The sequence below is a fragment of the Chlorocebus sabaeus genome, chromosome 15, assembly GCF_047675955.1.
Source record: "Chlorocebus sabaeus isolate Y175 chromosome 15, mChlSab1.0.hap1, whole genome shotgun sequence".
Taxonomy (NCBI): Eukaryota; Metazoa; Chordata; class Mammalia; order Primates; family Cercopithecidae; genus Chlorocebus; species Chlorocebus sabaeus.
In genome coordinates, this window is record NC_132918.1 from 78320364 (window position 1) to 78346345 (window position 25982).

The 25982-nt window shown below is 42.8% G+C and overlaps 1 protein-coding gene across 2 annotated transcripts in view; it reads right to left on the bottom strand.

Moving 5' to 3' along the window:
- The window catches only part of GLB1 (galactosidase beta 1), a 111928-nt gene that overhangs the window by 49039 nt on the left and 36907 nt on the right, over positions 1-25982 (bottom strand). For both annotated transcript variants that reach the window (XM_008009389.3, XM_073023682.1), the window contains exons 6-10: positions 22916-23096; positions 17982-18040; positions 15809-15930; positions 15684-15724; positions 10064-10176 (exon numbers count right to left, since the gene is read on the bottom strand). In XM_008009389.3, coding sequence (XP_008007580.3) covers positions 10064-10176; positions 15684-15724; positions 15809-15930; positions 17982-18040; positions 22916-23096 — 516 coding nt within the window. The remainder of the gene's footprint in view (positions 1-10063; positions 10177-15683; positions 15725-15808; positions 15931-17981; positions 18041-22915; positions 23097-25982) is intronic.

The following is a 25982-nucleotide window of genomic DNA, read 5'->3' on the forward strand; positions in this document are numbered from 1 at the left end:
TGTGGATTATTTTAATCATTTAATCTTTTTGTTATGGACTGAACATTTGTGTCCTCTCACAACTCATATGTTGAAATTCTAACTCTTAAGGTGATCGTATTATGTGGTAGGGACTTTGAGATGGGATTAGTACCTTAAATGAGATCCCAGAGAGCTCTTTGGCCCCCTTTTCATAACTAAGGATCCATTTAGAAGTCAGTGCTCTGCGGTGTGGAAGAGGGCCCTCACCAGAACCTAACCATGCTGGCATTTTCACCCTCCAGAACCATGAGAAATAAGTACCACCCAGTCTGTGGTACTTTGTTATTGCAGCTCAAACTGACGAAGACACTTGGAATTTGTAATGATTTCTTGATTCATTCTAACTACACATTCCTTTTTGTTGCCTCATCCAATAGCCATTTTGAAATGCATAGCCGATGACATCATTTTCTTCTTTAAACCAATTCAAAGGCACCATTACCTATAATTCAAGCTCCTTAATTTGGTGTATTCAATAGCATTTATTTTCTTGGTGAAGTAGGAGACAGTGTCTCCTGCACATTAGGATAAAGTGTAAGGGTGATGGTTTATACTAGACAGTGAGAAGAAGAAATGACAAAGGGCATAAAGAGAACTAGAGATCATGAAAGATCCAAATCAGACTGGAAGTAAGATCCCTTCCCGGCCAGTCAATATTAAAGTTTAAAATTCTTCTGCCTGGCTCTGGTTCCAGAGTGGGACAGTCAGAATGGTCCCAGCAGTGGTTCATAGAGCAGGGCCTCTTAAACAGCCACATACAGACGGATTGAGGGTGATAGTGTAAGACTATCCGCCAGCGATCAGAAGAGCAAGGGAAGGTCAAGAAAAGTGTGTGGAGTTTCAGGGATAGGGGATGGCAGGAAGAAGTAGCTAGAAGTATGAGAGAATAAAAATGTGCTGTTATGATGAGGCCAAATGTAAAGTGATAGTTCATGCAAGAAAGCATATGTAAATAAGTGTTGTAAAACTTGATTTGATTTTTTCCACATTAGGAAAGTTCACTATTTCAGAAAGAAAATAATTCTAAAAATAAGCCTACCAACAACTTCACTTCTAGGTATGTCCCTAGAGGAATGGCAAGCAGAGACTTATTCATAATGATTCTTGTATTCTGATGTTCAGGGCAGCATTATTCAAATAGCCAAAAGATGGAAACAACCAAAACGGTCATCACCAGATGAACAAAATGAATGATTAAAAATACATCTATGCATACAGTGGAATATGAAGCCACAAAAAGGAATGAAATTCTGACACATTACAACACGAACCTTGAAAACATCGTGCTAAGTGAATTAAGCCAGACACAAAAGGACCAATATTTTATGACGCCACTTATACGAAATATCTAGAATAGGCAAATTCAGAGACAGAAAATAGACTAGGAGCTACTAGAAGCCGAGAAGAGGGTTACTGGGGAGCTATTGCTTCATGGTTACAGAGTTTCTGTCTGGAAGGAAGAAAAAGTTTTGAAAATAGATAACGGTGTTGGCTGCATAACATTGTGAATATAACTAATGGCACTGAATTTACATTTAAATATGGTTAAAATGGCAAATTTTGTTTTAAATATATTTTACCAAAATTTAATTTTTTTTTTTTTTTTGAGACAGAGTCTTGCTCTGTTGCCCAGGCTAGAGTGCAGTGGTGTGATCTCAGGTCACTGCAACCTCTGACTCCCAGGTTCAAGCGCTTCTCCTGCCTCAGTCTCCCGAGTAGCTGGGATTACGGGCGTGCACCACCATGCCAGGCTAATTTTTGTATTTTTAGTGGAGACGGGATTTCACCATGTTGGTCAGGCTGGTCTTGAACTCCCGACCTTAGGTGATCTGCCTGCCTCAGCCTCCCAAAGTGCTGGGATTAAGGCATGAGCCACCACGCCTGGCCTAAAAAATTAATAATATACCAAAAAACAATGAATGGTGTACTTCGAATGGGAGAAATGTATGTGAATTATACCTCAACAAATCTGTTGACAAAACAAATAAACCTGAAGTGGATTGTGAAATGAAGCAATAGTCTATAAAAGAAATAAGTCCACAGGCGTTATAATCAAATCAAGTAAATCAGTAGTCCTGGCTGATAGAAGACACTCAAAGTAAACATGGAACAGTAACTCTTATCTAGAAAAAACTACAGTGCTCATGTCACACTCTCTGTAACAAGATACCCTTTGGGTCTGGACACCACATAAAAACTAGTAGAATGGCCGAGTATTACTTCCTCCTTGATTTTCTCGGGAGCAATTGAGCAATAGTGATTACTGCAGCTACTAAAGGGAACTGTCCACAGAGGCTTTGAGCATAAGTGGGCATGACTTTCCAGAGGAATATTTAACTCTAGTTTGAAATTTTACAATGACATAAGTGAAGAAAAACAGTAATAAAAATAACTGCTATGTATTCTTCTCTGAGAAGACGTGCTAACCATATTGCACAGATGTGGAAGGAGGGTACCCTGCCCACTGAGTGCTGGAGTCAACACTCAAGTTTTGTTCTGTCCCTCTCCAAAGCTTCTCCAATCTGTGACTCTACCTCTCACACAATACTGGGTGACTCCTCAAAAAAAAAAAAGACAGACTGGTTTTTACATATCTGCCATATCTGCCAAAGATATGGCAGAAATTACGTATCTGCCATCTCTTTAAAACTTGCTTAAAGGTGATTTCAGTCTATCTGGAGAAACTCTGGAGTAAGAGGGATGCTTAAAGAAAAAAATTCTAATTGATCTCTTCTGGGAGCCCCTCCAACATAGGACCATGGTAGACTTACTGCTCACCTCTCTAGCATTTAACACAGCATCTGCAAGACTGGTGCTGAATGTTTGTATAATGATTAAGTGGATGATCCACAGATCTCAGAAAAAAAATTTGTGAAAGGTTTTCCCTGTGCTCTGAAGGTTAACACCTTTGTGGATAGCAAATTCTGGAGAATCTCTTAGGGAGTAAATAAATCTCTGAAACTAGGTTTTTGTTGACAAATCTTCCTGTGGAAAACATCTGGAACAATTGTACAAGATGTTTTAAAATATCTGTTTGAAGGCATCAGAAAGCTACCAAAGCAGAAAGGAATTAAGTGGTTACAATTCCAAAAAAATGGAAAATGCCATGATGCAAGTCTGATATTTGTTACTAGTTTTCCCATCAAGGTATTTGCCAATTCACAAAGGCCAACTGAGAGGCTAGAAGCCGAACACAACCTCTGGGAGTCTTCTAGGGCTGAGAAGATAAAAATGGGACTTCAGAGATCAGAATGGAGAAGGAACCCTGGTAAAGACTTCAAGCTCTCAGTCGAGACCCCTAAGAAAGTGAACCAGAAGCAGACCAACCCTCAAGAAGACAGAAGTCCACTTTCAAATTAGCTTAACTCCTGATTGCATGAAGATGGTCTCTCTCTACTCTAACTGCCTGGTAGAAGGAAAAGTAAATCTCTTTTGGAAGAAAAAACATATATAACCCAAATTATCTCTTTCTTTTTTGTTTTATTGACTTCTGGATGAGAAAAAACCCAACATATAGGAGACAACACTATCTGATCAAAAACAAGTAGGAAAAAAAGCCAGGGCCGGGCGTGGTGGCTCACGCCTCTAAGCCCAGCACTTTGGGAGGCCGAAGTGGGCAGATCATGAGGTCAGGAGTTTGAGACCAGCCTGACCAACATGGTGAAACCCTATCTCTACTAAAAATATACAAAAATTAGCCAGGCATGGTGGTGCATGCCTGTAATCCCAGCTACTCAGGAGGCTGAGGCAGGAGAATCACTTAAACTCGGGAGGCAGAGGTTGCAGTGAGCCGAGATTGTGCCACTGCACTCCAGCCTGGGCGACAGAGCAAGACTCTGTCTCAAAAAAAAAAAAAACCAAAAAAAAAAAAAAACCATTGAAACAGACCCATAAGACTTCATGGTATTGTATTGTAATAATCTGAAAATAGCTTAAAATAATGCCGATAAACATACAACAAGATGAGGAATTTCAGCAGAGAACTGGAAACAATCTTTAAAATCTAATGGAAACTCTAGAACTGAAAAATGCAATCACTGAAATTGAGTCTGTAATATGGGTTTCACTCAGTTGAAAAGAGGATTAATAAACTAGAAGATAGGTCAGAATAAAATCTAAACTAAAATATATTGGGGGGAAAGGACAGAAACAATGGAAGCACTTAAGAGGTACACAGAATACAGGAAAAAACGTCCAACACACATATCACTGGTGTTCTGAAAGGCAAGGTGGGAGAATGAAGTAAACATAACATTGGATAAGATAATAGCCAAGAATGTTCTAAAATCCACAAAAGAAGTAATGCCATAGATTTAGGAAGTTCAAACACCCTCAAACAAGATGTATATAAAGAAAACTATGCATAGGCATACCATAGGAAAGTTCCTAAAAATCAAAGATGAAAAGGAAATCTTAAAAGCACTGGAGAAAAAAAGACCTATACCTATCAAAAGAAAACCAGTGACAGGTGATTTTTCAAAAGAAATGATGGAGGTCATACATACAGATACGGAATGGCATCTTGAAAATGCTGATTTTTAAAACTGTATAAACTGATAGAAATAAAAAATAGCCCTAGGAGTAGCTTAGACATAACATCTATCTAAGCCATTCCTAGATCCTTTATCCTAGGAAACTGTAATATAATAAATATTTGTTATGTTGAGTTACTAGGTTTAGGGGTTCTTTGTTACATGGCAATACATAAGGAGAAAACAAATCTCCTTCAAAAATTCATATTCACAATCGGCCCTCAGATATATTTGTAGCTAAAATTCACACTGCTTCTGTAGTACAAAAAATCCCTCAATTTAAGATTTTAATTTAAGGTGTAATGTTCCTTGGTATCTGCCAGAAGCAAATGCTAATTCGGTCTGGAAGAACCCACGTTCACCCCAAATCTCAAATAATTCCTAACGATAAAAGTTCCGGCTGGGCGCGGTGGCTCACGCCTGTAATCCCAGCACTTTGGGAGGCCGAGATGTGCAGATCACGAGGTCAGGAGATCGAGACCATCCTGGCTAACATGGTAAAACCCCGTCTCTACTAAAAATACAAGAAATTAGCCGGGTGCAGTGGTGGGCACCTGTAGTCCCAGGTACACGGGAGGCTGAGGCAGGAGAATGGCGTGAACTCAGAGGACAGAGCTTGGAGTGAGCCGAGGTTGTGCCACTGCACTCCAGCCTGGGCGACAGAGCAAGACTCTGTCTCAAAAAAAAAAAAAAAAAAAAAAAAGATAAAAGTTCCACGAGTGAGCCCAGGAGTTCAATACCAGCTTAGGCAACATAGTGAGACCCTCGCTCTACAATAAATAAATAAATAAATAAATAAATAAATAAATAAATAAGCAAGCTAGGCATGGTGGCACATGCCTGTAGTTCCAGATCCTCAGGAGGCTGTCGCAGGAGAATCACTTGAGCCAGGGAGGTTGAGGTTGCAGTGAGCCCTGATTGCACCACTGCACTCCAGCCTGGGCGACAGAGTGAAACGCTGTCTCTAAGAAGAAGAAGAAGAAGAACAACAACTACAAAAAGTTCCAAGAAATTAAGCTCAGTCAAAATCACAATACACACACAGAAACAAGGCATCATAAGCAAAAGCTCACAGAAACAACAAAAAGCAGAATGAGACACAGAAAGACTCTGCATACTGAAATGATCAAATAGAGATATATAACAGAACAATCTCTAGTATGTTTAAAGAAATAAAAGAACATGTATACATAAGGAAAAAGCAAGAGAATTTAAAGGTGGCTGAGTAAAATTCGAACTGCCAATGTGAACTTACAGAATGAAAAATATAATTTCATAACTCAATGGAAAGGTTTTAATCTCAGAATTTATAGTTGCTAAAAAGAAAACAACAATTGAAGAACATATTTGAAGATAATCAGAATGCCGTACAGAGAAAAAGAGATTACAAGCCGTGGAGGCTAGAATCAGAAGGTCTAACAAATTATCTAATAGAAACAAATATTTGAAGACACAATGGCGTAAACTTTTTAGGACTAGTGAAAAAAGATACCAAGCCACAAGTTCCAAAACTACCAAGTGAGATAAACAAAAAGAAAGTCACACTTAGATTCATCACAGAGAAACTATACAGCATCAAATATAAAGAGAAAATCTCAGAAGCTGTCCAAGAGGAAAGACAGATTATCTTCAGAAGAGTGACAGAGTACAGCAAACTGACTTCTCACCAGCAACAATAGAGGCCCGAAGTCAGTATGCTGAGAGAAAACTGTCAGTCTAGAAAAACTACATTTTGAGGCTGGGCATGGTGGCTCACACCTGTAATCCCAGCACTTTGGGAGGCTGAGGCATGTGGATCATCTGAGGTCAGAAGTTCAAGACCAGCCTGGCCAACATGGTGAAACCCCATTTTTACTAAAAATATAAAAATTAGCCAGATGTGATGATGTACACCTGTAATTCCAGTTACTTGGGAGGCTGAGGCATGAGAATCACTTGAAGCTGGGAGGCAGAGGAGGGCAGTGCGCCAAGATCTCACTACTGCACTTAGTCTGGGCGACAGAGTGAGACCCTGCCTTACAAAAAAAAAAAAAAAGAAGAAGAAGAAGAAGAAAAGAAAAACTGCATTTTGAAAATGAGGGTGAAAAACAATTTTCAGACAAAGAAGAATTAATATAATTTGCTCACTAAGTGAAATTCTAAACAATATACTTCAGGCAGAAGAAGGGTGACCTCAGATGGAAAGACTGAGCTGTAAGAAGGAACAAAAGATAAAGAAAGTGTGGTCCTGGGACAAAGGTACCAGACTTTTGTCTCAAACTGTGCATTCATATATCCACTGCTCACTCTACATCTCCACTAGGACATATACTAGACAAGTCTAACTTTGCACAGCCAAAACTGAACTCCTGATCTTCCCCCACATAAACGGTAACTCCGTCCTTCGAGTTGCCATTTAAAACACTTTAGAGTCACCTGTCTCTCCTTTCTTTCACACTCCCCATCTGAAAATTATATTAGCACTGGTTTCATAATATATTCTGAAACTGCCTAGTTCCTACTACCTTCACAAGCCACAATCATCTCTCACTGAGATGGCTGCAAAAGCCTTCTAACTGGTCTTCCTACTCTCCCCTTGCCCCACCTCCCAGGGTCTAGTCTCAAAACCGCAGCTGCATTCTGCTTTAATGGAATGCTTTAACAATGGTTCCCTCAACTCCTCAATGGATTCCCATTTCATTCAGAGTAAAAGCCAAAGTCTCATGATGGCTTGTAATGCCCCACGTGATCAGTTCCCCATCTATCTCCTTGACCTCATTTCCTACTTCTTACCTCTTCATTTACTGGGTTCCAGCCACAGTGGCCTCCTTACTAGTCTTTAAAAATGCCATATACCTTCCCAAGTTCTCACTGGTCGAATTCTGCCTGGAACGCTCCTGTCCTGGTAGAGATATCCCACATGGCCCTCTCACCACCTTAAAGTTTTTGTTCGAGCTCCACCTTCTCAGGAAAGCCTACATACACCAAGCAGCTAAAACTGCACCTGGAGCATGGAGGGTACTTGATAAATACTTGTTAAATCATTTGCAAATAAATGGACTATGTGGGTCAAGTGAAATACTATCTGAAGCCATTATAGTAATGCCCCATGGGTTTCATTTTTTAAGGAGGGAACTAAAATACATGAACACTAAACCCAGAGAATTAAAATACATGACAATAATAACATACAAATCAAGAGGGGTGTAATTGGAGTTACAGTAAGTTAAAAAGGGATGCAATAGGGAGAAAGTAAAGACATTGATTAATTTTAAACTATTATAAGACAGCCAGACACAGGAGTGTATATTGTAGGAACTTGCTGCCTAAAAACAAGCAAAACAAACCTCTGGCGATAGAGGTGAGGCCAGCCGTGAGCTAGGGATGGTTATGTGTGTTAATGACTAGAGAGGGGCATGAGAGGGGCTCCTGGGGAAATGTGTGTTGGTTACAGGGCTGTGCTCCCTTTGTCTAAATTCACTGAGCTGTGTACTTACGAGTTGTTTTTTTCTGGGGGTATATATGTCACACTTAAATGGCAACCACTAAAAAAAATTAGAATGCAGTGAATGACTTCCAAAGTAGAAGAGGGGGGAAAGAAAGAAGAGGAAAACAAACCAAACAAACAAAACAAAAAACCTCAATCTAAAAGAAAGCAGTAAAGGGAAAGAAAAAGCCAAAAAGGTAAACAAACAGAAATTATAAAATAATTGAAATTAATCTATGTGTATCAAGTACAATGAATGAGAATGCGTAAATATACCAGTCAAAAGACAAGAAATTTCAAACTGATATTTTAAAAATTCAATTATATCTTATTTATAAGAGACACATGTAAAGAGAACAAAGGATATAAAAAGGTTGAAATTAAAGCATTGGGAAAGATATTTCAGAAAAAAACCAAGCAAAAGTATGCAGGTAAATGGTGTTAATGAATAACAGACAAACAAACAAACAAACAAAAAGGTTCCAGACAAAAAGCCTTATTAGAAATAGGGGGTTATATAATCCCTTTACTATTAAGTACTGAAGGATTTAATTCTCAATTAGCCCACCTAATAACATAACCTCAGAACTGGCAGAGCTACAAGGGGAAATACATGAGGACAGCTCTCAATAAACAGTAGACTGATCTGACAAAAAACTAGGAAGCAGATCAAAGATATCAATGGCACCATTAATAAACTTAATCTGATGAACGTGTATGTAGAATATAGTCAACAACTGTAAAATACACTTTCTTTTTATGCACATGTTGACCATTAATATTGGTGTATGTCAGGCTCTAGGACTAGGCTCAATGGCTTTCAAGGGATTGGTATCACACAGATTATATTCTCTAACCAGAATGCAAAGAGGCTAGAAATAAAAAAAAAAACCAAAAAGTACTTATTTCTAGTAATTTAAAAAATACGCTTCTGCACATATCAAGGGTAAAGAGAAATCAAAATAGACATGTTTAGAAGCAAACAGTAAGAAATAGATTGCACATCAAAACTTATGAGATAAAGCCACAGTAGTACTTGAAGGAAATTTATAACCTTAAATATTTATATTAGAAAAGAAGTAAGGCTGCATTAAAAAGCTAAGCTTCAAATAAAGGAAGAAAATAATAAAGATAGGAACCAAAAGCTTCAAAACAGAAAAAACATATGAGAGAGCTTGGGAGACATTACTATAAATTCTGTAGAGGTTAAACCCATAGTAAAGGAATAGCATAAGCAACATTTTAACAATACATCTGAAAATTTAGATGAAATGGACAAATTATAAGTGTGGTAAGTCTAGATTATATTGTTTATCTTTAAAAAATTTGTAATATTCATTTTAACACATGCTTAAAATTAAGACGACATCATACTCAAACAAAAAAAAAACCCATACCATTTATAGGCAGAAAACCTTTGTTTTTTAACTTCAAAACTCAGGTGACTGAGCAGAAAAACTGTGGGTTTTTTCTTTTAACCCACAGCAGAGACAGGAAACCCCACCTAGGTGCATTAGGTGCCTCAAAATGTTACAATGCTAGCAGGACTAAGCAGTTCAGGTGCAGTCCAGAAGGAAACAGCAATCACTTGCTCCAAATAGAAAAATGAAGCTTCACTGACAGCTGACATCTGCACCATGCTTCACAGTGTCTGAAGATTTGTTTTCCTATGTACATCAGCTATTTAAGTAGACACACATTTTCTTACATGTAAGATAAATAATAGTTAACGGCTACTACTTATTAGACATATATGTGTCAGGAACTGTCCTGGATGGCTTACATACGTTCTTTTCAATCTTTACAACACAACCAGATGCTGTAATCCCAGTTTTACAAATTAATAATCAGCAGACTGATTTGCTCATAGACTCATTCTTAATCACGTGGGTACAAGACACAAACCCAAGTCTAGCTGATGCCTCCCTTCATCCATCCTTTTAAACAGGAGGGCTCTGGGCAGGAAGTTGTCCACAGAGCCACAGTGAGTTCAAGAGAGGCTCTGTCCAAGATCAGCCCACCACAGCTCATACAAAGCACCCACCTTCTGGATAACGTTTCGCAGAGCAAAATACTTCTCAGTGAGGTCCCCGGCCTCACTCAGTGGGGCATCATAGTCGTAGCTGGTGGGCTGGGCTGCATAGGGTGAGTTGGCCCCTAGAAGACAAAAATGTGCCACTAGTTATTACTGATGGCCCAGCTCTGGGACAAGTTCTTTGGGATCCATGAGCTCAGCGCTGTGGAGAGAGAAAACTAGAAGACACGTTAAAACCAGTTGTTGGGAGACACAGATGTGGCCCTCAAGATGCAAGGTTTAGAGGAAGGAGTTTCTTTCTAAAGGCAGCGCTTACCAGGCACCTTCGTGTTTACCAAGCACGCTTTCCATCCACTCTCTACAGAAGCCCACAGCTGTGATTCTCACAGGTATCACCCCCACTGGACAAGCAGGGAATCTGAAGCTCCCCACAAAAATCTGCTAACACCTCACAACCAGTAATGGCAGGGCTTATGATGTGACCCCCATCTCCAACTGTTCATCCTGTCAACTCTGAACTTTTTCATGTCCTCAAGCTGTGGCTGAGCAAAGCTCAGTGGTGAAGACACAGATGACTAGGCCATGGATCAGCAGAAAACCGAGGGCTTATTAAACCAAACACAGAGGGAGACGACGGCAGACCCACATCAGCCACAGAGGTTCAAACGTAATCCGAGGGCCTCTGTTGCATCGAAGACTGTCGATGGGGCTGTGGTGCACCTCCTGGATCCCCCTTTAGAACCAGGGCACTTGCTCATTCTCCCAGCAGCTAGGGCTGTTGTCTGCTGACATTTCTCAGATGTGTCCGTCTCTGGGTGCTGGCCTCTGCTAAGCTACCTCACCCAAGGTTACAACCCTTAGGGATAGCCCACACCCAACAACTGACCAATGTGCCTCAAACAGTCATCCCAGCTGCAGAGCTCCCTCTAAGATTGGTTGAGGCCACTTGTGAAGCTGCACCATAGCCCCACTTCTCCCTCTTTATCTTACAGGCATTGTTCCAGAGAGCACGCTCAGTAAGCTTTCTGCCAGGTAATCTTGGAGTCTGTTTCCCTGGGAACTTGACCTACAACAAAGGCCAAAGGATAGTGCCAATACTGAGTATACAAAAGGACTAGAAAAACGAATACTCCTGCAATTACTGTGCAAGGGGCGGGATCTAGACCAGAGGATCCCAACCTTGTCAGGGATGATGTTCACAGGTATGAGGTTGTCTGCAATATTGGGCGGTACTTCCAAAACTTACCGTGCTTAAGTGTCACACGGAGAGCCTGTTAAAACAGATTCCTAAGCCCCATCCTAGAGATTCTGATTCAGCAGGTCCGGAGTGGGGCCTGAAACTGCATTTCTAACAGGCGTCCGGGTGATGCTGATATTACCATCCATAGACCAGCAAGGCTTTGTGCCTTCCTCTTCTACTTCAGACAGCATATTGCAATGCACGTGTGTGAGAGTGAAGTTATTTTAGGAAGAGTCTTTTGTCCAACCTAATTTGTACATCAATGAGGCACAAAACATGATAGTTTACCTAGGATTAGTAATAAATTCCTTGGATGCAGCTCACCAATGATGGAGCCACCTTGGGTGACCTACTGATGGTGGAGGTGACAGATGAGCAAGGCTGAGGATCAGATCAAGCAGGTCAGCTCCAAAGACCTTTTCATTAGTTCTCTGCACAGAATCTAAACTTTGAATGATCTGGACTACTCAACCAACTGAATTCATCTAGTCATACCATTTCTCCCATTTCTTATTAATCAGAGACAACTCACAGTCAACAGGTCTGCCTGCCTTAAGGGATGCATAGGTTAAAACACATCCCTTCCTGTGAGACACAAGGAAAAAAAAAAAACCCACATCCGTTGCTGCAAGGAACTCACCTTCTTTGTGGCCCTCGTCTGCTTCTAATGTGGTAGTCACCCATGCTGCGCTGTGTATCTTACTTGTATGTCTCTCTCCACACTACACTGCTTGCATCTGAGGGGCAGAGACTGCCTCACTTGCCCTTGAGTCCTCAGCCAGAGCCCGGCATGGAGGGGGTTGCCAGGTTGAGTTGGGAAAGTATGACCTCCAGAAGCACACTTTACAGGCCGAGGGAGCCCAGGCTGGGAAGCTATCCAGTGGGTTTAAGGATGGACTGGAAGGCTAAGTCTTTGTTCTAGTTCTACTGGCAGAATCTTACTTTGGATGTTTTTAGACCACCATAGGGCAGCATCGCAGAAAAATGGTGCAGATTCAAGCCTCCTCTGGCCACCTAAGAAGGTGTGAGGTGTGAAGGCGAAAGAAATGGTGAGACTTTGCATTCACCAACATTCCACATTGTGTGAGAAGTACAGGAGCGCTTGGACCCTGTAGGCAGCCATCACACAGCTCTGGACACACACAGGCATGGAGGAAGGAGACACACACTGCACAGGCACGTGCATGTTCCTGTGGGTGGGATGGGCAGTGAGCTCCCCACTCGCCATAGTTTCCTCTCCCTGCTGTCCTCTGGGAAGCCGGCCTGAAGAACAGCTGCGAAGTACAGACTGGCCTTCTCTCACTTCCTCAAAGAGACAGGGCAAAAAGGCAGCTTCAGAGAGGCTTGGCAGAACACAGCGGGGCGGGTGTGGGGGCTGGTTCAGGGGCTTCAGGGTGCAAAGGGTGATCCAAAGGGCAGTGACTCTGGCTCACCACTACCTGAATTCCAGTCCAAGCTCCACCCCTTGCCAGCTGAACAGAAAATGTGTGGACTTTTTTTTTGCATTCAGTTATTCTTATCTGTAAAGTGGTGTTGATAATCTCTAATTAAGATGAGGCTAATATGCAGGCTAAGACAACAGAGGAAGAAAGGAATTCTATGGATTATGGCAGAAGAAGGGGCAGGGAAGAGGATTAAGGACAACGTGCATGTTCTGACAGTTTCTATAATGTCCAATATTTTTCTAAGATGAATGTGTTATTTTAAGTATAACGGTAAGATTTTTAAAAATTTGTGTCATGAACCATAAAGCTCCAAAAACGATGTCTTTTTTCCTGGATTGGATGATTGGTCTTGATCCTATCAATGGCAGCTAGGGGGAATCACCATGTACTGAACGAAAAAGGTACCCACCAGGTCTCAACTGTTCTCATAAGATGAACACACAGGGATGATCTAAAATATCAATGACCAACGTTGGCACACTATTATCTTTTCTTTTTTTAAAATTTAATTTTAAGTTCTGGGATGTATGTGCAGGACGTGTAGGTTTGTTACCTAGGTAAACGTGTGCCATGGTGGTTTGCCACACCTATCAACTGGTCACCTAGGGTTTTTTTTTTTTTTTTTTTTTGAGATAAAGTCTCGCCCTGTCACCCAGGCTGGAGTGCAATGGCATGATCTTGGTTCACTGTAACCTCCGCCACCCAGGTTCAAGTGATTCTCCTGCCTCAGCCTCCCAAGTAGCTGGGATTACAGGTGAGCACCACCACAACTGGGTAATTTTTTGTATCTTTAGTAGAGATGGGGTTTCACCGTGTTGGCCAGGCTGGTCTCAAACTCCTGACCTTGTGATCCACCCACCTCGGCCTCCCAAAGTGCTGGGATTACAGGTGTGAGCCACCGCACCCAGCCTGGTCACCTAGGTATTAAGCCCTGCATACATTAGCTATTTATCCTGATGCTCTCCTTCCCCTCACTCACCCCAGACAGGCCTCGGGCACGCTATTATCTTATATGCAGTGACATTTGAGTTTTGCCATATCTTCATTTCTTGGCTCTAATAATAGTATTAAAATTGATAATGCTTGTAAGCAATGTCTTCTCCTAGCCCATCTCAGCCTGCAAAAAAGACAGCAGTTCAAAGGAGAAACTTCATTAAGAGCTGACAGTATCCAATTTCAGATCCTGAGAGATTTAGGCCCAAACTAAGCCTTCAAAACTCAACAGCTGGGCATCCTCCATGATTCAGAGAGAAAAATGCAAATACAGAGACAGGTAGGGAATGAAGCTTAGAGAAAAGCCAGTACAGCATCATTTGTCTTTGCAAAAAGACAAAAAAAAAATCAAAGACATTGCAGAAAAATTTTGTCATAATTTTTCCTATACAAAAAAAATATAGAAATGTAAACTGGTGTGGCCATTTTGGGAAACACTATGGCAGTTCCTGAAACTCTAAACACAGAGTTACCATATGACGCAGCCATTCCACTTCTTGGTATACACCCAAAGGAACTGAAACAGGAATTCAAACAAATCCTTCTACATTAACGTTCAAAGCAACACTATAATCAAAATGTGGAAATAACCCAAATGTCCATCAACCAATGAATGGATAAATAAAATACTGTACATCCACACAAGGGAATACTATTCAGCAATAAAAAGGAATGAAGCACTGATACATGCAACAACATGGACGAACGTTGACCACATTGGGCTAAATGAAATAAGTCAGACAGGTATATATACATGGTTCATTTATACGAAATGCTCAGAATCAGCAAACCCACAGGGACAGAAAGTATATTATTTCCAGGGACTGGGAGGAGGGAGAGTATGGAATGAATGCTAATGGGTATGGAGTTTCTTTTTGGGGTGATAAAATGTTCCTGAATCAGATAATGGTAATGGTTACACTACTTTGTGAATACAGTAAATACTACTGCATCATATACTTAAAAACTGTAAATTTTATGGTTTGTAAATTATACCTCAACAAAATAAGACGTTAAAAGAAAAAGACCACAGTAGAATATTTGAACAAATAAGCTACAGTTACAGACTGTGACTGAAGCCTGCCCAACTAGCCTGGTTTGAAACAGTAAGGCTTCTAAATGCTCACATTTATTTCCCTTAAAAATTATTTTGTTCAGGCGTGGTGGCTTACGTCTGTAATCCCAGCACTCTGGGAGGCCGAGGTGGGTGAATCATGAGGTCAGGAGATCGAGACCACCCTTTCTAACACGGTGAAACCCCATCTCTACTAAAAATACAAAAACAAAAATTAGCCGGGCATGGTGGTGGGTGCCTGTAGTCCCAGCTACTAGAGAGGCTGAGGTGGAAGAATGGCGTGAACCCAGGAGGCAGAGCTTGCAGTGAGCCGAGATTGTGCCACTGCACTCCAGCCTGGGCGACAGAGTGAGACTCTGTCTAAAAAAAAAAAAAAAAAAAAAAATAGAAAAAAAAATGTAAGAAACATTATTTTTAAAAATTATATTGGTAATCCTTACATGTTAGAAAATTTAGGGCCAGGCACGGTGGCTCACATCTGTAATCCTAGCATTTTGGGAGGCCAAACTGGGAGGATCACTTGAGGTCAGGAGTTCAAGACCAGTCTGGCCAACATGGTGAAACCCCGTCTCTACTAAAATGCAAAAAATTAGTCAGGCATGATGGTGCGTGCCTGTAATCCCAACTACTCGGAGGCTGAGGCAGGAGGATCCCTTGAACCTGGGAGGTGGAGGCTGCAGTGAGTTGAGGTTGTGTCACTGCACTCCAGCCTGGGCGACAGAGTGAGACTGTGTCCGAAACAAAAAAAAAAAAAAGAAAATTTAGGAGAGGATAAACAAAAAAAAGAAAAGAAAATTGTCTGTGGGCACACCCCTCCCCAAATTAATCAACTGAAACATTCTAGCATAAGTTTCTACAGTGTTAAAGTGCTCTTACCATTCCAATAGGCAAAATTGGTCCCACCTATAAACATGTACCTACAAGGAAACAAAAGAACACAGTACTTTACTGTGAGCCCACGGCTACTGAGGGCACCCGCCCCTCAGGCAATGAACACTCACAAGTTCACACTCGCCCCACGGGCAAGTATATCATACAGGGAGGAAGCCACCACTTCAGTCTTGATTGTGGAGTGAGGTTGGCCCCAGTGGTCTAGCCAGCCAGTATAGAATTCAGAATTGATCTAAAACAAAAAAAGAATGTGGCCCTTAGGATAGACTTATGACCTTCCAATGCCAGGGCTTCCCTGCAATGACCCATCTATGACAGGTGGAAATGGGGTTGACATGCATTGCTTAACCCAGAGTTGGGGTACCAATGAGCACTTCCAATACTAGCAATACCTATGTTCAGTCCTCAGGTTCCAGCCTAAAGTGAGATCTCATCTTACACAAGGTAAGTATTCCTGAAAAGTGGTGCCTACATTAAAATTTAGATAGCTGATCCCGTTTAAACACAGTAGGAAAGTCTTGTTGGGCAAAGAAACTGTATAGCAAAATAGATTTATAGAATAACAGCTCCAGGCCGGGCGCGGTGGCTCACACCTGTAATCCCAGCACTTTGGGAGGCCGAGGTGCGCGGATCACGAGGTCGAGAGATTGAGACCCTCCTGGCCAACATGGTGAAACCCCGTCTCTACTAAAAACAGGAAAATTATCTGGGTGTGGTGGTGGGCCCCTGTAGTCCCAGCTATCAGGAGGCTGAGGCAGCGGAATCGCTTAAATTCGGGAGGTGAAGGATGCAATGAGCCGAGATTGCACCACTGCACTCCAGCCTGGCGACAGAGTGAGACTCCGTCTCCGAAAAAAGAAAAGAAAAAAAAGAATAACAGCTCCAAGTTCACCCTTTGTATGGATCCAGATTTTCAGATCTCAGGTTGATGTATAACGAGGTAGACTTGTCCCAGTATTCTGCAAAGCAGGCCTCAAACACTTCATGTTTTTCTCGGGCATTGCCCTGCCAAGCCTTGGTCTAGAGAACAAAAAAGAAATCTGGACCTTCTCGTGGGCACTTCCTGTTTTAGGTTCCAGGAAATAAGCTCCACCCAAAGTCTATGCAGAGAATGGACTCAGAAAAGGTTGTTTTATAAATCAGGCTTGTACACAGGTGGGGCAGTCTGACCTGGTACAGAGAAGGCACAGGATATTAACCCCTTAAACTGGGCTGAGTGACAACAAGAACAGCAACTTCAGCCAAAGACTGGAAGAACGGAGACAGAGGATTGATAGACTGTTTACAACCACCTGCATCTTGCCACCATCCCCTCCTCCTAGCAGCCTACACTGTGTGCCATGAAGCCCTGCAATTCGGCATGGTCAGCAAACCTACATCCTCAAAGCCGCCTGGCTGTTTATTAAAAATAAGAATCTCAGGGCCAGGCACAGTGACTCACACCTGTAATCCCAACCCTTTGGGAGGCCAAAGTGGGATCACTTGAGGTCAGAAGTTTGAGACAAGCCTGGCCAACATGGTAAAACTTCGTCTCTACTAAAAATACAAAAAAATTAGCTGGGCGTGGTGGTACACACCTGTAATCCCAGATACTTGGGGGGCTGAGGCACAAGAATCACTGAACCAGGAGGCAGAGGTTGCAGAGAGCCCAGATGGCACCACTGCGCTCCAGCCTGGGCAACAGAGCAAGACTCTGTCTCAAAAAAAAAGGAAATGAGAATCTCAGGCCCCAGCCCAGACCAAGCAGATCAAAATTTGCTGTGTTTATGAATCATGTGAGGATTAATAAGATCCCCAAGTGATTTGTAAATACTTTAAAAGTGGACAAGCTCACAAAGAGTCACTTAACACACATTTGAACTCAGATCCTGGCCTAGCCACTCACTGGCTATATGACCCTGGCAAGTGACATAGGTTCCCTGAGCCTCAAATGGAGACAATAAGACCACATAGGTTCCCTGAGCCTCAATAAAAATGGAGACAATAAGACCACTTATGAGAGTTGCCCTGAGGACCAGAGGAGACCAGGATGCAGAAGCACAGAACCTGATGTGTAACAAGCCATTCATGTTGGTCCCCAGTCTGCTCCACCCCAGTGCAGGAGCTCAATTTCAAACAGAAACATTGTTTCTGCTGTCATTCACATGCCCAGAATGGCTTTGACTCCACAATCCCATTAGCTGCTGACCCCAGAGCCAAAAACATCAAGTGCCTGCTGCCCAGTTTCAGCAGCACGTAACCTTTCTCTCAACGGTCTCTCCACACCTCACCCTCGATTCTTACCAAGGGTCCTTTGGGCTCACACTTCCTCTGGATTTGGAAAGCATCTGTGATGTTGCTGCCTGCAAATTTTAAGAGGGAGAAGCCAGGTCAGTCACAGAAATGACAAGAAGTTAAATAACAAGAGCCCTTCATGGGACTCCGGCCTGAAGCCCTGCTACGGTCAGAATGTTGGTATCCCCCTAAAATTCTCATGTTGGAACTTAACACCCAATATGATAGTATTAAGAGGTGAGGCCACTGGAAGTGATTGCCATAAGGGCTCCACCTTCATGAATGGGATTAGTGCCCCTATACAAAGAGGCTCCAGCCTGGCATGGTAGCTCATGTCTATAATAATCCCAGCACTTTGGGAGGCCAAGACAGGTGCATCACCTGAGGTTAGGAGTTCGAGACCAGCCTGGCCAACATAGTGAAACCCTATCTCTACTAAAAATACAAAAATTAGCTGGGCGTGGTGGCACACACTTGTAATCCCAGCTACTCAGGAGGCTGAGGCAGGAGAATTGCTTGAACCTGGGAGGTGGAGGTTGCAGTGAGCTGAGATCGTGCCATTGCACTCCAGCCTGGGCAACAGAGCGAGACTCCATCTCAAAAATATTTTTTTTAATTAAAAAAATAAAAATAAAAATAAATAAATAAATAAAAAGAGGCTTAACGGAGCTTCCTGGCCACATGAGGGCACAGCAAGAAAGCATGGCACCATCTTTGAAGCAGAGAGCAAGTGCTTGCCAGACACTGAATCTGCTGGCATCTTAATTTTGGACTTCACCACCTCTAGAACTGTGAGCAATAAAGTTCTTTTGTTTATAAATTACCCAGTCTAAGGTGTTTTGTTATAGCAGCCCAAACTGACTAAGGCAGGCCCCTTTCCCTTCCCACACCCCATGGGACTGGAATACTTCCAGGCTAGCTTCAGATTGGACCCATCTGAGGATGTGTGTGAACCCGAGAACATTACTTCCTCTCTGAGGAGGTCCCCGTGGCCTTTCCTGTCTGCACAACAGTTCCCTTCACAGGCCTGTCTTCTTTACCTGTGTTTCCCCAGGGCCTGGATACATATCTTGTGTGCTTATCTCTTCACAAGAACATCTGGTTGACCTGGATGCACCCCACAGGATGAGCCTGGTTTGAAGATACTTACAGCCTCCATAACACCATACACATGATAGTGCCACAAATATTTGCCAGTTAATTAACAAATCAAAAGGATGTGGGTGCTGTAGTTGTGTTTACCCCTGAATATTGGAATATACTCTGGATTCTAATTTGTACATTAGCCATTCTAAACCACTTGCTCTCAAGTTTTCCTCATGAAATATCCCATTAGGGGTGTCTTGTCTTTCCTCTTGTGTCTTCCATTTTCCCTCCCTCCTCTAAAATGAAAAAGAGGCCGGGCCTGGTGGCTCAAGCCTGTAATCCCAGCACTTTGGGAGGCCGAGACAGGCAGATCATGAGGTCAGGAGATCGAGACCATCCTGGCTAACGCAGTGAAACCTCGTCTCTACTAAAAAACACAAAAAACTAGCCGGGCGAGGTGGCGGGCACCTGTAGTCCCAGCTACTCGGGAGGCTGAGGCAGGAGAATGGCGGGAACCCGGGAGGCGGAGCTTGCAGTGAGCTGAGATCCGGCCACTGCCCTCCAGCCTGGGGGACACAGCGAGACTCCGTCTCAAAAAAAAAAAAAAAAAAGAAAAAGAAAAAGAATTTCTCCACAGGAAGGAATGGGCTGCCAAACACTGGGGAAAGAGGAAGCATGAGCAGTGTCCACAACAACCCAAGCAGAGGATGCCCTGGCCCCACACTTCACGACCCAGTTCCCACAACAGGTATCCCAGGGTGGATGTGGCCCCAGCCAAGACCCTCTGATAATCACTTGCTCTGAGATGGGCATTTGGCTTCTCTGTAAGGCCAGCTTTCAGGACAGAATATGCTGATCGACAAAGAGCAGAATCTCATTGGCTGTCTTTTTCACTATTAAGCATTAGGTGGCATTCAGATCTTTAAACACTGTTCTCATGAGACCCACCGGGCAATGCCCCTCTCCCACACAAAGCAATGAAGCTGGCAAAAGTCTCCGACTGGAGGGTCTGTCTGCCCCAGGCACCCTGGCCTTGTGGTTGTCTCTTCTCCAACCCCCAGCAGTGACAGTCATACTGTCACCTCATACGAATTGTGCTTAAAACACATTCATAATCACCTTCAATTTGTTCCTCCCGACAGAAAAATGTCATGCTTTTTCGTCCCTGTGATGAGAAGCCTGGCCAAAGCAGGAGGAAACCGGCACGTCGCTTCCTCTGCAGCACTTCGTATTAGCTCGGTGCAAAAGTAATTGTGGTTTTTGTCATGGTTTTTTTTTTTTTTGAGATGGAGTTTCGCTTTGTCGCCCAGGCTGGAGCACAGTGGCACGATCTCAGGTCACTGCAACCTCCGCCTCCTGGGTTCAAGCAATTCTCCTGCCTCAGCCTCCTGAGTAGCTGGGATTACAGGAGTGTGCCACCACGATTTTTATACCAGTTAATTTTTGTATCTTTAGTAGAGATGGGGTTTCACCATGTTGGCCAGGCTGCTCTCAGACTCCTGACCTCATGATCTGCCCACCTCAGCCTCCCAAAGTGCTGGGATTACAGGTGGAGGCACTGCACTGGGCCCGTTATTTTATTTTATTTTTTTTTTAAGGCAAAAACTGCAATCACTTTTGCACCAGTGTAACCAACCTAACGGATGAGTCCTTTTATCACCAAATGCTCTCGAAACACTCCATTCACTTAAGGTCAGTTCTTTTCTGTTATTCTCTTTTTTGATACGGTAGAAGAACCTCTTTAAAAATGTGACTACAGACCGGGCACCGTGGCTCACGCCTGTAATCCCAACACTTTGGGAGGCCGAGGCAGGCGGATCACGTGAGGTCAGAAGTTTGAGACCACCCTGGCCAACATGGTGAAACCCTGTCTCTACTAAAAATACAAAAATTAGCCAGGCGTGGTGGCAGGTGCCTGTAATCCCAGCTACTTGGCAGACTGAGGTAGGAGAATGCTTGAAACCAGGAGGCAGAGGTTGCAGTGAGCTGGGATCATGTCACTGCACTCCAGCCTGGGAAACAAGAGAGAAACTCCATCTCAAAAAAAAGAAAAAAAAAAAGCAACACCAGGCTAATTTCCTCATTTCAGTCTTCTGTACTTCCCCCTCAAGAGAGGCAAGCATTGGATGTGCAATGTGCATGAAGTGTCTTATACCTCAGAGGGGAAAACATCAGGGTCTTTATGCTACTCAAGGAACTGGTCTTTTTTGTGTGTGTGTGTATCTTTTTTTTTTGAGACGGGGTCTTGCTCTGTTGCCCAGGTTGGGGTACAGTGGCACGATCACAGCTCACTACAGCCTTGAACTCCTGGGCTCAAGTGATCTTCCCGCCTCATCCTCCCAAGTAGCTACGACTACAGGCACTTGCCACCACGCCTAGCCTGTAACTTTTTATTCTGCAGTAATTTCAAACTTACAGAATGTTGTAAGAATAGTACAAAAAAACTCTCCTATTCCCTTCACCTACATTTCCCAATTGTTAGCATTTTACTAGATTTATTCTATCAGTTTCTCTATAAAAACATACATTTTTCTGAGCCATCTGAGAATAAATTGCAGATGTGATGGCCCTTTATCCCTAAATACTTCAGTGTTCATTCCCTCAGAACAAAGGCATTCTTTAAATAAACACAATATACTTACAAAAATCAGGAAATTACACTGATACAATACTCTTATCTAGTCTACGGACTTTATTGAAAGATTGCAATTGTCTCAATAATGTCTTTCATAGCCACACACACACACAAAAGTCCAGTCAGACATTTAGCTGTTGATATGGTTTGGATCTGTGTCCCCACCAAATCTCATGTTGAATTGTAATCCCCAGTGTTGGAGGTAGGGCCTGGTGGCAGGCGACTGGATCATGGGGGCAGAGTTCTTGTGAATGGGTTAGCACCATCCCCTCAGTGCTATTCTCCTGAGAGTGAGTGAATGAGTTACGAGATCTGGTTGTCTAAAAGTGTGTAGCACTTCCCCTCCTATCTCTTCCTCCTGCTCTGGCCATGTAAGATGTACCTGCTTTTTCCCTTTGCCTTCTGCCAAGATTTTAAGTTTCTTAAGGCCTCCCCAGAAGCTGTTGCCACCAGGCTTCCTGTACAGCCTGTAAGTCAACTAAACCTCTTTTCTTTATAAGTTACCCAGTCTCTGGTATTTATTTAGAGCAGTGCAAGAATGGACAAATACAGCTGTCATATCCTTTATGAAAGATGCTCTCCTAAATGAAGACTCTCTTAATATTACTTATGGCCAGAAGCATCGTAACCACATTGCCCGCCCATCTGTGACTTTCACTTGCAGCATCTCCACAGTTTACCCAGCACTGTGTAAGGAATCTGGCACAGCTTTTGTAGCATCTGCCAAACCATCTCCAGCCCTGACAGTTCGGTGTTCTAAGTTATGCAGAAAGGTGACAAAGCGTACGGTAAGCTCCCAGCCAGTGGCTGACCTCAGGTTGGCTACGGCCAAGACATAACCCCGAGTGGGAGGGCAAGGAGGGCAGAAAGAGCAGAGAAGCAGGTCCCAGACACAGCCTAAAAGGTGACTGCCTCAAGGTAGCACTTCTCACAGCTGCAGCCGCCCACCTGCTTCTTCATCTTGGGTGGGCCAGCCCAGCCCCTGAGACTCCATGTTCCAGGCTAGCTCCACCAGTGCTGAAAATGCAGCTACCCTGGAAGCTCTTGGCCTACAGATGACCCTGTTACTGAGGGGTGCAAGTATTCTATTCTACCTGTTCCTTGAAAAAGGAAGTGAAAAATCTCAATCTGCCCATGACACTTAAAACAACAGCTGCCCAGAGCAACTGACTGAGTAAAAAGCTGATTTGAAGCTGCAATTTCTGTTATTACAAACACCAACCTGGTCCAAAGTCCACCGTGGTGTAGAGGCCCTGCAGGGCCCCACATTGCAGGAATGTCTCATGTGCGCCGTCCGTGGTGAACAGAACCACATCATCCCCCAGATGGTGGTGAAAGCGCTTCTGCAGGAAGCGCAGGTAGTCAAAATCACAGGCGAAGTAGCTGCCATATTCATTTTCAACCTGTAAGTGAAAAAAGAGCAGGGAAAAATGAGGAGATCCCAATGTAGCCATCCTAATGCAAGCTTTTGTGTGGGAAAATATCTGAGCATCTGCTAAGATGACAAGGCTTAATGATTGCCAGAAAAACTTCCTTCATTCAGACCTCAAAACTGACTAAAAAAAACCACCAACAATTCACCATAAAACTTTACCTCCTATTAACCCTCTCCCACCACTGAGAAATAAGAAAAACAAAAAAACACCAAACTGGTGTTCAGATAGTAGTGGTATTCTTCCCTAAAATAGAAAGTAGATACTTTAAACATCACATAAATAATACCTTCCCATGGTAGAAATGCTAGAAAAATGAACAGAAAACAGGAAAAGTATCCATTAATTCCATTGCCCAGTGATAATCACTGCAAGCATTTTAGTATACAGCTGTCTAGATGTACACAGACCCACACACTCCCCAAATATACACAAATAATATACAGCAGTGTTTTCTTTCCTCAAAACTATCATCATATTACATGCACCAGTTGTAACTGTGTTTTCCCTTAATATACTATGCAAAATCTCCATGGCAATAAGAAGGGTGAATGCCAGGGACAGACACGGCATGTTTATTCGACCTGCTGTCACACACATACTGGTGTTTAGTTTGTGCTCAATAACATCAGTGGTTCTCAACCAGGAGCTCTTTAGCCCCACAGGGGACATGTGGCTATGTCTGGAAATGTTTGTGATTGTCACACCTCAGGGGACGTGCTCAGGGCATCCAGTGGCTAGAGGCCCAGGGATGCTGCTAGACATTCCACAGTGCACAGGGAAGCCCCGGAGTGAAGAATTATCAGGTGCAACATGGCAACAGTGCTGAGGGCGGGGTCCCTGCTCTGAAGCATGCATTCTCAATGAGGTGGGTAGCATCCCCGAGGGGGTAAAAATGGATGCTTTGGGGATAAAATGTATTAAACATACACACACACACACACACACACACACACACAGCAAATAGACCAATATACAATATCTCAGGTATTAAAATTTCATGGTGAAGAGGAGAAGGCACTTAGAAAAAAAGTTTAAAAGGGATCCTTGGGGGCAATGATGGAAAAAAACCGGTTAAGAAACATTGCCCTCGGGCAATAAAACAAATGAACTTCAGCTCCACCCAATACACCAAAGAATCTTAGGAATATAATGTCAAGTGAAAGAAGCATGACACTGAAAAATATATACAGTACAATCCCCTTTAGAGAAAATTCAAAACAATCAAAACCTAACTATAAAGTCTGAGTACACACATAGGTGGTAAAAGTATAAAGAAAAGCAAAAAACTGATGGCCATAAGAGTCAGCACAGTGGGATGAAATGGTGTATGATCAACAAGGACACCTGGGAAGCTTCTGGGGCACTGGCCACGTGCTATTTCCTGACCTTGGTTGGTGTTTATGTGGGTGTTCACACCATAGTGATTCATTACACTGCACATTTATATATGTATGCTATATTTCATTTATAAAAATTTTAAAAATGCCCAACCATAAAATTTTAACATACACATAATACAAAAATATTTGAGATCCTGGGAATACGTGATCTTTAAACATAAGCACAAGAAACTGTGAGTCCCCAGAAAAGAGGTGCTTAGCCTGAGTGGCTGGGAGAGACTGGTAGGGAAGGTTCCTTGGAGGGACAGCCCGAGGTAGCTCTAGAAGAAAAGGCTCTGAACTTGGGAAGGGAATTGGAAGAGGGTATTCCTACATATTTGATATCACCAACAGCTCAATTTCATCCATGTGCAGAGTTGGAGAGTGGGAGAAGAATGGTGAGTGATGAAAATGAACTAAATGCTGCCGCCATTATCTGCACAGTCCTGCCTCCCAAATGGTTTCATGAATGATCCTTCTCTCAGAGAGGATCCCTCTGGCAATACTTTCAGATTTTGGGTTCAAGAAGTAAAACAGACTGTAGCATGCATGCCCAGGACAGAGACTTCACTGGTCATGAAACCATCCTGGAAGAGGACGTATTTGCTGCTTATGCAGAGTAGAAAACTCCCATTGATGAGTTCCATGAAAGTTCCTTTTGCAATAATTTAGATAAATGCTAAGAAAAGCTTTGTAAATACTGGCAAGGTTCTTTTCCCCTCCTTTATAAGTGCTACTTACATGACTATGTCTCCTTTTTATCATCTGGCTGTCAAGAAATTCAGAGCTAAAGATCTTAAAAGTCAGCTCCAGCAACTAAATGGTCTCACAGCCTCTGCACCTCGTGTTCTCTTCCGCCCACCCCCATACCCCAACCCAACCTTGGTTTTCTTATCATCTTGCTTTTCCAGATCTTATTTATCCATTATCATCATTGTATCATATACCCTAAAATAAACAGGCTTGTAAAAAATGTATACACATAATTTGGTTAGGTTTTGAGAGAGCAAGAAAAGCACAATTGTGAGGCAGCTTAGAGTTCTAGTCACGGGAATGGCTGGCAAAGGCCCAACCATCTACATGCAAATCTGAGCTCTGCCACTTCCTACCCATGGGACTCCACCTGTAAAGTGTACCTAACTTGATGGGTTATCACGAGGATTAACTGAGTCAATACATGACTAGAACTTTGCACAGATCTGGCATCTAGTAAGTGTTCAAAATGCTAGCAGCTAAGACTCTATGCAAGTTCTATGTTACTACCAATTAGGAAAAAAAGAGATGTGTGAAGGCTGGGGGTAGGTGAAACATACAAATGAAAAGGCTTGAAAAACCCATAGAAAAAGTCATGGCTAGGTTCAGAGGAACACTGATGTTTCTAGAGCAGGAGTCAACAAACCTTTTAAATACAACACCAGGCCGGGAGTGGTGGCTCATGCCTGTAATCCTAGTACTTTGGGAGGCTGAGGCAGGT